The 13,185-nt window shown below is 38.0% G+C and overlaps 1 protein-coding gene across 1 annotated transcript in view; it reads left to right on the top strand.

Annotated features, from left to right (window-relative positions):
• Nucleotides 1-12,799, top strand: part of TMEM182 (transmembrane protein 182) — a 30,095-nt gene extending 17,296 nt beyond the window's left edge. The window contains exons 5-6 of the mRNA XM_059493896.1: nt 3,561-3,698; nt 11,730-12,799. Coding sequence (XP_059349879.1) covers nt 3,561-3,698; nt 11,730-11,953 — 362 coding nt within the window. The 3' untranslated portion in view covers nt 11,954-12,799. The remainder of the gene's footprint in view (nt 1-3,560; nt 3,699-11,729) is intronic.
• The last annotated feature ends 386 nt before the right edge of the window (nt 12,800-13,185 follow it).

Raw genomic sequence — 13,185 nt, forward strand, 5'->3', positions numbered from 1 at the left:
TATACTAAAAAAAAAGCTTGTGGTAATTTTCTCCCTTTCTCCAAAATTTCGGACTGCACAAACCCAGATACTTCTAGTTTTCAAATAATGTGAAATTCTCTGGAGGGACCTAAATTAGGATCTTTAGTGAGAAAAACAAGTAGCAAGGGAAAACTACAAGTCATGCAATTTTGGAGGAATATAATGTTCCTATACAGGCCCAATGGTGCAGTTGTGTGTACTCCTAATTTTTCCGCTAAGTCTTTTTTATTTTTTGGCCTGCCTGTCATTTCCTAGGCAAATGTTGTACTCAACAAAGGGCTGGCTTACCAAGATGAGTTACAAAACCTTCTGTTTAGCACTCTTGCAACACAGAGAAATGGTATCTAAGATTTTAAACACTGCAGATATGTTTACTTTGCACTCTGCAGTAGTGCTTGTACTTCATTTTCTTCTGTTGTAGGATATACTCAGAATAATGAATGTGCTTGAGGCGGGTAATTAACATATCTGTGAAGTATCTGGAAGAGGCAAGGGTACTCCTTGTCATCTGGACCAGAACATGGGCTATCCTATGAAATACCTCAGTGAGACTTGAAATTGTGCAAACTTCTGTTAACACTTTGTATGGATACACTTTTTATGGGTTCACTGAACCATTATTTCTTGAAACAGACTGTTTGGATCACAGTGTCAGCCCTTTTCATGGGATGTAAAGGAGAGTAATTCAAAGCAGCATTCTCTGTTGCATTTTATCTATCCTTGTGTGTCTCAACCTCAGAGCAGCAAAGTCTTTGACTTGAAGAGTAATTTCATTCTCTTAAAAGATTTAATTTCAACCAGCTCTTTTGTGTTCATCTATAGATGACAGCTAAGCTAAATGACAGCAGTAGGCCTGAGTTGTTATTTTGAATGACTAGCCCTTTAGAAATTGATCTTGTCCATCTAGGTAGAGATGATGGGAAATGTGATCTAAGCAAAAATGATCAGATCATAAAATAAGCGAAGCCATCTTTGCAGGAAAATGATGGCTTTTTATTTGCCTTACAAAAGTAAAAGTCTAAATGCTCGTAGGGTGTTTCCTCAGACCTGTGCCACAAATGAACCAAATGACTTTCTGCCTTGCAGGTTACAGGGGATAATATTTTGCTTGAAAAGTCACAGATTTGTGAGCAGACTTTGTACCTGTCAACTACACTCTATTTTTAAATTGATATTTAATGACTGAATTAGCTTAATAAACAAGAATTAGGATAATCAGACTTTATCCATGATTCTTTAGAGTAAAAACTATTTTGGAGAAATAGAATAGAAGCTTCTGTCAGGGGATAGCTTGGTGAAATCAGTATTTCCCACATATTGCATAAAATAGTTACAGTGCTGGAGCAGAGAAACAGCTTTTCTCTTGTATAGTTACAGAAAGGTTGAAAAAATTTTCATCAGTTACATTTGTACTTCTTTTGTGCTCTGTTTCTAAGAATATTTGAGCATCAAATCAAGCTTTTCTTAGGAAATCTCACTAAAAACAGACTTCAAAGCCTCCTGTATGAAAAGTGGATAATGAAAATGAATGTTGGTTTTGTAATGCTGGAGAATCTAGTGTCCTCCTCCACTGAGAAAATAGAAACACTGCTCCGTGACCTAGGTGACTGACAATAATAATATACAAGAAAGCTTTTTCAAGCTTCATTTTGGCCAATGTGTCCTATTATGTAGTATGACTTTGAAGTACCTTGGGCCACCCATGTAAAAGAGTTGGGTGGTTATAGATTGATTTAGTGGTATTAGGCTTTAAACGAGGAAGTAATGTCCCATGGACTTGGAGACTGCAATGAAGCTTATCAAAGTAGCCCCAGGAGTAAAATACTATGAAATTGCTTCAGAAACCCAAGACTGAAGGACTTGAGAGATTTACTTTTCTAGGTCTCCATTTGCTGTCCATTTGCATTAAGTGAATCATTTAACTATGTGTTTAACTTTAAACAGGTGCCTAAATCCCATAAGAGGTATAGCACTTAAAGCAACACACACATTTAACAGCTTTGCTGAGCCATAGCCTTATTTCTTACCTACTACTCCAATAATTTTTTGTTTATGTGAAGTGGAGACTTGGATATGAACCAAACCACAATTTTAACCCTTCTGCCAGGTATTTTCAGACACATTCATCCTTTTTATGCCCAAATCTGCTGATCAGTGTGGCGGAAAATTATGTCTCTGAATGTTTGCTTGGATTAAAAAGTGTGTTATTTAAAAAGTGTGGCTAATGTAATGTGGCGAGCATCATCTAGCTAATACATTTACAAGGCTGATGATGTATTCTTTAACTTGTGTTAAACTGGTCAAGTTAAAAAACATAGACTTTTGGAATACATTAGTGGGAAACACGAGCTGCTAATGCCTAGTGAGCCTTCAGATTTCAGATGAGAGCAAACCTGAATTATTACTGAATAGCTGTCTCTAACAAGCTGTATGAATTTGAATCTTCCAGGATATGAACCAGTATAATAGTTGCTTGGTTGTGTTTTTCCATAACAGTAAGTAGGTGCTGTCAGATGATAAGTGGCAGTTTCTTTTGTGATACACTTTTCCTGACTTGCCAGCTGGCTTATATGCTTTCTCTCAGTTGGGTGGAAATGTTTTTCACTGACTGAATTGTCAGTGCTTCAAGATTTTCAGATCTGACGATGGAGATCTTTACAACTCATAATTTTACTAATGGGTTGTGTTAATGTACCAATTTTTAAATTCATGGGAGAAATTTATGTCACTCTTGTAGCATTTGTAAAATGATGACTTTGTTAAATGGATGTGCAATTAACCAGCTAAAAACTAATTGTTAGAAAGACTCTTTTGGCCAGAGTATGTCACAAAACTCTCAGCTCATTTATCACCAGCTGCATCCATTAATTCAGCACTGCTTGGCACTGCCTAACGGGCTTCTGAAACATCACATTTTAAATTTAATAAAATACAAAGAGCTTTAGAGCAGAAATAGGCTGGTTTAAGACATTTAGCTGTTTTTCAGAAATACAGTTTATATTTTCTTAGTTTCTCCCTGTTTCTTAAGTTTCTTTCTGCTGAATATGGCTATATATAATGAGCATTATCCAGCCATAAATTGTAAAGAACTTATAGATTGTTATTGGTGATACAGTCTCGGCACTAGGAGTGTCAAGATGTTGCTGCTCTCTGCTTCTTCCACACAATTTTGGTAAAATAATTGTATTTTGCCAGTCCAATCATTTATCCCAAGGAATCACTGCTATAGCTTTGCTGCACCATTTTCTAAAGAGTGTCAGTTTGGTCAGGTTGCTATCTTACAAGGTATTGCTAAATATTCAGCAGATGGATTTCATTCACAAAAACTGACATGCTGTTTTCCATGATCATGAGGTAAGGGCTGGTAATCAAACCTATTTTGATTCACATGATATATAATGTATATGCAAAATAGAATTAGTGTTTCATTTGTTAATAAGGCAAGTGATAAGAGAAGGGGAAAGGAAAATATTTGTTACCCACTTGGATAAGTTCTAAAAAGCATTGTATTCTTTTTCTTCTGTCTTCCTTTTCTCTAGTTTATCGAGGTTTCTGGACAGTTCTTATGCTCCTGGGAGTACTCACTGTTGTGGTGGCTAGTTTCCTCATCATCTGTGCAGCTCCTTTTGCCAGTCACATTTTATACAAAGCAGGAGGAGGCTTTTTCATCATTGCTGGTGGGTATACTGTTTGCTCAGTCAATTATAGACTAGAAAGGATGAGTTGTTTCTTCCATTTTCCTTAACCAAAACTTGTATCAATCACGGTTAAAAGTAAGAGAAAACATATGCTTCTAATCCTTTGGCTTGTGGACGCTTGCCTTAGACACAGGTTCTTTGCACAGTTATTTAGTCATGAAGCTATTACAAAAGCTATTTTTGGGTTAAGGTTAAAAAAACCTTATATTAAGCTTTGGGTTAAGGTTAAAAAAACCCCACATCCAGGACAAATAATGGAATTACACTGCAATTTCAATCTACTTCTTTTAACAGGAAAAAGAATGCATATATAAGGATGTTGCCTTATAGGATTCTCAAGGACTTTAACTAAGGAGAGGGTTTAGTCCTTTATCAGTGATGCAAAAGATGATTACAGTGGACTCTGAAGAAGTTGGGAGACAGAACACATATACATGACCAATATAGGAAAATGCTTTGGATGTGATGGGACTAAACAAAGTAGTTGTCATGTATGAGTAAGTAGGAGCTCTAAACCTCTGCAAATGAAAGATAACAAATAACTGAATTCGCTCCTTCCTCATAACCCACGCATACAGTGGAGGATGCACCCTCCCAGGATTCAGCTGATATGGACAGCTCACTGGCACACTGTTTGCTTAACCTTGAAAAGTCTGTCAAGGTGTCACACTGGTGTGTAAGATATAGTTATATAGGATGTAAATGATAGTATGTGCTCCATCTCTGTTCTCCTTGGTTTAAAGCCTGATGAGAGGCAGCCCTGTGAGAACATATTGTGTTACAGGGCAGAGCCACCTGTGTCAGGACCACAAGGCCTGGGCTCTCTTTTTGCTTCTCATACTGACCCCCTGACCTTGCTTACCCACTGCACCTCTAAGCTCTTCATATGCAGCTAGTGATCATTATTCCCTTCCAAAGGACTCTCACTGAAGTGTGGGAAGTATTTTATAATATTTTAGTTAAAGAAAATCCTGCATACTTACATTTCATCTCTTGAGAATTACTCCTCCACACTTTTAAAAGACATACAAAAAATATTCATAGGCTGACGGAGATTCTAAGGTATTTCAATGCTTTTTGTCACTAATTTGCAGAGCAAGAGCCCATGTGAGTCTTGCTCTTTTTCTGCATTTGTAATGCATGAAAAACCTCAGCTGTCACTAGAAAGTAGCAGAAGCTGTTTGAGAGGAAAAAGGCACTTGAAAGATGTGGAACTGACTGGCAGAGGTGCAAAGCGACGCTTGTGTTCTCCACTCTGGGTCAGTTCATTGCCCTCATTTAGGTAGGGGAAAGTTAGATCCCCAAGCCTGTGCTAGCCTCCCTTGGCTTCCCTAGGAGGCCTGCAAGAGGCAATAACATTCAGTGGCAGTAAAAACGGTAGGCATGTAAGAAGTCCCCCCAGCTGGGGATTCATTTCACACTGAAAGAGGGGCCTAATTGGATCAGATAAATGTGCTATCGAGGAACCCTACACCTCTCTTTCCTTTACTAAGAGAATCTAGAGAGACTATTTCTTTAGGTATGTGAAGTTAAGTGAGCTTTATTATCCCAGTGTGTGACCTTGGGTCTGTGTCTGTGCCCCTTTTACCCTTTGTCCCTATAGAGCAAATGTTCTTCAAGGGAAATCCTGATTTTTTACTGTCTCTGTATGTAGCATGTTTCAACTTCAGGACTGTTCTCAATCAGGGCTTTAGAAAAAAGCTATGTTATTTTTACTACTACCATTACTGTTGTTGAAAAGCAAAAGTCTGCAGCAAAATCCTGCTATCATTTGTCAAAAAGTGGTGGTGGCAGGAGAAAATAGGACCCATTCAGTTTGCTCAAGGCAGAGCAAGATAAGATAGAATCTGATGCAGAAGAGGATGATGTGGTCTACTGTCTCCCTGCTGCCCTGATCCCTTCCTGTCTCCTTCAGGATCAGAGAATTCATTTAACTGCCTGCCAAATCAAAGCAGGGCATGGAAGGGGAGAGTGATGAGAAGTGAGGCATATTTATCACTTCTCAAACATGTGATCAGGATGAAGCCAGGGTGTGCATCTACTTAAACACAGACCTAATGGGAAAATGAAAAGATGTAATGTGACTTAGATTAATGTGACTTAGATTTGTTGAAGTTAAGAGTTCTTCTAAGACAGAAACCAGCAGGTTGTTTTGAAAAAAAAAAAAAAGGAATTATGCACATTGTTTTGAAAGACCCTGGATGATGTCTTACCACAAAATTCAAGTATGTGTTATACTGTAGAGAATAGTCCTCTGAGAAGGAAATTAGACAAGATGATTGTTCTTTGGAAGTTAGGAAGAAGTTCTTCTTATAAGAAGAAGAAAATGTCATTTTCCTACTTCTCTTAAAAATAAGTTAGATGAAATGATTTTGTACCTGTTATTGGATGTATCTTTATCCTTCTGCAACCTTAATTTATAAATTAGCAGCAGATAAAAGCTCTCCCTCAACTGAAGAGTGCAGCTTGTAGCATGATCTGTTGTGACCTCTAAGGGTTCAGGAAGTAGCTGAGGATATTATTGGGAATGAGATTCTTGCCAACTGTTCAGCCATCTGAAAGCTGTTTTGTATGAACCAACTGCTTAAATTTCTGTTGTCAACAGTAAGAAACACTCAGATGGACACCTCACCTTCTCTGTGCTAAGGCAGATAGATTTGCCTTTTGGAGGGACCCATTCAAGAAGCCTAAACAGAGATCCCAAGTGACACAAATTAATTTATGTTGAAAAGGACCTCTTGTGGCAATCAAGCCTGACATTCCATTTAGAGCAGGGTTGTCTTCAAAGTTAGATCAGGAAGCTCAGAGCCTTATTCAATCAAGTTTTTAAAATCTCCAGGAACTGATGTTCTGCAACATCTTTGGGTGCTTGTCCCAGTTTGACCAACTTCATTCTGAGAAATGTTTTTTTCTTTCCTTGTTTTCACCCGATATTGCCCTTGATGCAGTTTGTGGCTATTACATCTCATCTTGTCAAGCCTGTAGGTCTCTGAAAATCCATCCCCATCTTTTCTATAACTTCATTTAAAAAAATGAAGACTGGATTCTTTTCTAGACTAAAATTCCCCAGCTCATTCAGACTCTACTTGTTCTCCATTCTCCTAACCATTTTGGTGGTCATCATCTCAGTTTTTCAGTACCTCTGTTTCACATGGGGACTCCAAACTGGACATAGCTTACCACATATGATATCACAAGTGTTGAATAAAGGGTGATAACAATATTTTCAAATCTAATGATGGTGTTCTTGCTAATGCAGCTCTGTATGAGGTTAGTTTTAATTTCTGCAAGTCCTGCTTGAATTCTTGTACACATAAAGGGACCATTCTTGTACTTTAAGGAAATTGTCTATGAGCAACACCAGATTCTTCTGGGCCCTTTGACCTTTAAGGGAGCCCTTGCCCTGCAAGGCAGCCTCTCTTGGGATCTTGCCTACCAGTTCTCTGCACAGGTTGAAGTGTGTTCTCCTAAGTTCTGGGTCTTACCTTTCATATTCCTCCTAGGATATTAACTTTTGCCATTCCATGGCCATTATAACTACAATTAACAACATCTATCATTTTCCTGACCCATTTTTCCTTAATTGGGAGTAGCAAAACTTTGTAACCTTATTGACCACCTAAGTGCACAGGTAAAACTACACCTGCGAGACCTGTGAGGAAAAGTGAGTATCAGTTCAATGATACCACAGTCAGTGACTTGAGTCCTGCCTTTGCAGCCTCATCTCCATGTCTGCAACATCAGAGGATGGTCCAAGAGCAGCTATGGTACTGAAAACTGTAAGAAGCCTTATAGGTGCTTCAAAGGTTATAGGAAAAGAAAGGAAATCTGCCATAAAATGATCTCTTAAAGCAGCCTTCAATAAAGTCTGTAATTACCTTCTGCCTCTTTCTGCCTAGTGGTGGTGAAAACTGTCCTCTTGTACTGATGCCAATAAGCAATATACCAGGATGTGCACAGAGCATTACAGAAACACACCCTGGAGAAGAAACAAGATTAGAAGTATGACTGCTGCTTCCTGCCAAAAGAGCGAAATAAGATGGTACTTTTGTTTGAGATCCTACATGAGGACAAAAATCTGTTTTTAGAGACATGTACCTACTTCCATAACTTTTGCATGGGATCCTCTGCATGTACTTCAGCAGAGAATGCCAACCATTATTTTTAAATAAAGGTCACAACAGGCCAAGGTAGGTGGTAGAATCTGAAATAAGGACAAGAACAGAAAAACGCATTTAATAAAAAAAATACACACACACACACACACACACAGAAGTTTTCCTCAAGCGAGATAAAGAGTTCTAAACTTCCAGGCATAAGTAAAAAGCTCACATCATTCTTTCCAGCACCTGTTGTCTTCGTGTCTGCATAGTAAAAGATTCATGCCATAAACAGCCATTCACCATTGACAAGTGAAAGGCATTTCTACGTGGGAAGAATCAGTACTAAAGGCCAGCAAACTGCTTCTTGAATTCACAGACATTTCTAAAGGTTCTGTATTCTTTCTCCTCTACAATATGCACAAGTATTTGTTTGAAAGAAATTCAAAAGAATGAATGTGAAAGAAAGAAAAGAGTGACCTCAGAGAAGTCCGTGTCTTATCACACTGCACAGTGCTGTGTTTCAAACATGTGTGTTTATAAAAAAAAAGGAAAATGGAAAAAAAGAAAGAAAAAGGAGTAGGAGGGAAGTATTTATTTGTCTTAATCTCTCTCAGACATATTTCATGTTCTAGGAATAATTTCCCTCATCATTATTGATTCATGCAACTGCTGTTCTATTTTTATTCACTAAAAGGCAAAGGCAAAAGGACGCCTGCACTCTATGAAAAAGGTCTAAATGCCAAAAATGTAGAAATATATCACAGCACACACTGTTTTTAAAAATATTTGCTTCAAGAAATTGTGGATTTTTTTTTTCAATCTCAGTAATTTTGTCTTGGAGCTTGCCTTTGAGAGTTCACAATATTCACAATAGATTGTCAGTGCAAGAGTGCAGGAGCAGATTTCTCAGGATAAATATACATTCAGTGAACTAAGTGCTTAACTCCCGTGAAGTCATAACTCTGTGAAAATTAGACAAAAGGAATGCTATGAATGAATGAAATACTGGCAGTGGCAACAGGACATGGTCAGTTTTTACTTAGCCTGATCCTATTGTTCAAGATATTTATTGAACATGCTAAGTAATACACCTCTAATTAGTCTCCATTAGCAGGTGATGAGAACCCTTAAATATTCCTTTAGTGCCTTAATTAACTAAGAGGGTTTACATACTCCTCCTTTCTTTTTCTTCTCTTTTAAGGAAGGACATTTATCTCTGCTTGACATACATTTCTTCTGGAAATTTCCATACCCGACAGTTTGCCACTCACAGGTGTAACAGCTTGCTGTGAAATCACACCCGATGAATGATAGATTCCCTGAAGTTGTTTCACCACTGGCAGCCCTGGTTTGCTAATTTGCACCTATATGGTGTTGATTCTAGTTTAACCACCTAAGTGTTGCTTCAGAGTGTCTGAAAACAAGGGGTGCCCATTTCTAGATTAAAGCACCTTTGATGCAGTTTTGTTTTAATGATGGATGTTTTTGACTAACTTCTCTACATAACTCTGCTCTACCTAGGATGCCAGAGGGCTTTCCAGATATACAACTCCTGGTTATACTTACCTGCTGCTATAGTAAGGGAATATGCATCACTACTTTTGGAATTATTATTGTTTTGGACTGTTTTCCCTATGTAGAGATTAAATAGAGGACTAGTTTGAAAATGCATAGGCACAGCCAGTTGAAGAGGTAAATTCCAATGTCCTTGTGGATTTTGCCAGATTATTAATGTATCTTTCCAAATCTTAGTGCTATAAATTTTTGTTCAAATTTTGAAACCTTGAACAAAATCCAGATATCTAATAACTCCATTTATGAATTTGTCCCAGAATCTTTCTACTTTTTAAATCAAAAGTTACTAGCTCTGTTTTGTTCTAATTTTCCTGTGTTGCCCACATTACCTGTTATCATTAGATGTTCTGTTATAGGAATCTTCTGCTCAATTTGAATTATATTTAAAGAGTTTTTCAATTTAATTTCTTATTCTTCTTGTCTGGCCCTAAGGCGATCCTTCTCTCTGATTGTTTCAGTGGTTTTATGTTTAATACAAGCACAGTACTAAATTCCATAAAAATTGAGTTTTACTTAGGTATAATACTTTCAAAATTGAATTTATGCCTCTTAGAGTTGAGTGTTGGGTTTTTTCAAACTTTGTTAGGAATTTGAACCTTAGCAAAAATGTAATCCTGGAAGTGTATTTCATAGACATGAAATGTGTCTGCCTCCTTCTTTATTTAGTTTTTCTACTATTATTTCAGCCTCCTAGAAATTGCAGATCCTTTGGGAATATTTTGATTATGCCTCAGCTCCATTTTTGTTGGTCTTCAAAAGATAACGTTTATAAGGATTAAGCCATGAGCTCTCACCTGTCAGATGTTAGGATGTATGTAAACATGTTATATTTTGTCCATAAAGCAGTAGCAGGAAGATCACGAGGTTAAGCTGCTCCATCTAACCTGCCTGGTTTTGTCTGCATCACATGAGGGCGTGAGGAAAACAGCTGCTCCCTGGTAAATGGGCAGAAAGCGTGGGAAAGGAGGTTGTGTATGGAAAGGCAGCATCTCAGGTTGGGGATGGGGAAACGTAACCATCAAAGGTTACCAGGACATGTGGATATGGAAGCAAATCCCTGGCCATAGGTGTTTCCAAAGTGCACTTGTGGGTTTTGCCAAAAATATCACATTTGTTCAAGGCTGCATTGCAACTATTTAGCAGGATGGAGAAGAGACCACAAATACCTTTGACTTACAGCCTGTAACCTCAAGTTTGGCAGTGAGTGTTCCCAGGACTGTGCACTGAGTTGTGTTTTAATGAGGCACCTAAACATTCTGGGATAAAAATGTGATGGGGTGGTGCCCCTCAAGTATTTGATTGCTGGAATAGATGGTCCTGCTGCTGCAACTTTGCTGTGACAGCTGGAGCTCAGGGAGCAAATGGGTACAGGCTGAAGCATGCGAAAAATTTAGGCTCGTGCCCTCAGTCTTCCAGCAGATCTTCTTCTGGAGCATCTGTTCTGCAGGCTTGCATTTCTCAAGTGTCCACATTCCTCTAAAGTGAAATGAAATATTAGGAATGCAACTGATACTCTGGAAAGCACTTTCTTCTTATATCTCCTTCTGGTGTATAGTAACAAGGAGATTATCAAAGTTTGTAAGGACATGTGCTCCTATTACTATCATGTATAAACAATTCAAAGGCCTTTCAGAGGAGTGGTTTGGAAAAGGCTGTGAATTATGTGGTGGATTAATTTCAGGAAACTGTTGTATCCAATTTGAGGTTATTCCTAATAGCCTGCTTCATAGTTATTATTTAATTATTGTTGGGGCTTTTTCCTCTACCAAGAGCTTCTTTTCAAAAGGTGGATGATTTTGAATTAAATACATTTGAATTTTTATGCAAAATATTTGAGTAGAATACTCTGAAATCTTGTGTTCCAAACACAGCCCTTTTCAAAAGAATAAAGAAGCAAATGCAGAGAGGTGAAGATAATAGAAAGATTTCCCACTCCTTTCTATATCTCATCCATAAAACTGATAAAAACAATGCCAGAGTTTGGGAAGCAAAAGTACATTTTTTTCCCAGATTGTCCCATTCCATTCCCCCTCCTTCCCCCTCCTTGACCCCTGAATTCAAAACAGTAAATACCTGCATGAATTTTGTCACCAAAGTCTGCCTACCAGAACCAGATATCACCTTTGTCATGGGAGCATGCCTTTCAGAGCAGATCAGGAGCAAGATGGGGGTAGTGCAAGTTAGAGGAAGCCAAAGGCAAAAATTATCCAGTGGTGGCTGACAGTGCCATGCAGACAGGACCTCAGGCATTGGTGGCTTTTTAGGTAACACAGTAAATGCACTCAGCATCTGTCTCACACTCTGTTGTTAAAATCTGGTGTTTCTTTTCCAGGTGTCTTGTTTTCGCTGGTAGTCGTGATGTATGTCATCTGGGTCCAGGCCATGGCTGATCTGGAAAACTACACAAACATGAAAAAGATGGATTGCCCAGACTTTGCTGTTTATGTACGTTATGGCTGGTCGTTTATGCTGGCTCCTATAGGAGTATTTTTTGCTTTATTAGCAGGAATGCTGTTCTTGTTGGTAGGGCGTTACATTTATTTACACTCAGACTAGTCAGACACTGCTGAAGGGAATACAGCAATACTTGTGAAACTTTGTGACAAATGAAAACTGGAACACAATTTTGTACATTATTACCATTATGGCAATCTTAAATGTGCAGGCAGACTTCTGGAAGTTCTTCTATTACTTGTTGAAGGGTAAGGGACACAAAAGTCGGTACAGGAAGAAACAACCTTTAGTCCCAACTAGTTGTTTTTAATTCTTTAGAAAGTACACAAGTGGTTCTTCACATTGTACTATTAGCAGGATTTTTGTAGGTTAATAAACAGAAGAAGACAAAATTTTTCTGCAAGGAAAACATGAATTGTCTCAAATCAACATTTCATACGTTTATCTTTTAGCATTTATACTGTTCTTCTGTTTATAGAGAATGGCATAAGGTAGAGGAGAAGGCAAACATTCAAACACAGTAATTCAATCTACCTCCTCTCCTGTTTTCCACTACTTGCCTTAGCTTTAATGGCAGCAAACATGTCTGCACTTTATAAAAATAGAGTGCAGTTGTTCATGCAGCATCCATAGGAAAAGGACAAGAGAGAAGAAAATTGCCATGAATGTGTAAAAGCTTAACTGTTCTATTACCCATTTCTCTTTTCTGTATGCATTTAAAAGCTGTATACTTCTGTATTCTGAAATCAATGTGTTGCATGATCCTGTAAGCCAAAATGCTTTCATTTTCTGAAGTTATGCCAAAATTGTATTTTGAATTATAGCATTAATATTTTAATTAAGTTTTAACCCTTTTATTTTTAAGTGGAACAACTGGCTCCTCTAAAAAATATTTTCATGGTGGTGTAAAATTAATTTTTTATTAAAAAAGGTTTATTATCAAGACAATATTTAGGACATGAAAATGTGTGTCTTGTACAGCCTTCATTTTCCCACGTGTTAAAAATCTGCATTATAGACCAAATCCAACTGGCCTACTAGGCTTGCTAGGGAAAGCAAAGAGCCTGGCTAAGACAGCCAGGGAGATGGATTTGGTACTGCTTTGTAGGAGTGGCTGGTTGTGTGTGTGTGTGTGTGTGTGTGTGTGCGTGTGTGCGTGCACATCTGTGTGGAAGATGGGGTAAGATGGGGTAAAGATGAGACTGCATGCATGGTATGGAAAAGATGGGGTTGAGTTTTAACAATGGGGAAACTTTGTCTGGCATTGGGCCAAAATAGAAATTAAATCCATCTGAGTGTGTGCTGGTTTTCACTTTGTAACTCCATGCAGAATA

Source organism: Ammospiza nelsoni, chromosome 2 (genome assembly GCF_027579445.1).
Source record: "Ammospiza nelsoni isolate bAmmNel1 chromosome 2, bAmmNel1.pri, whole genome shotgun sequence".
Taxonomy (NCBI): domain Eukaryota; kingdom Metazoa; phylum Chordata; class Aves; order Passeriformes; family Passerellidae; genus Ammospiza; species Ammospiza nelsoni.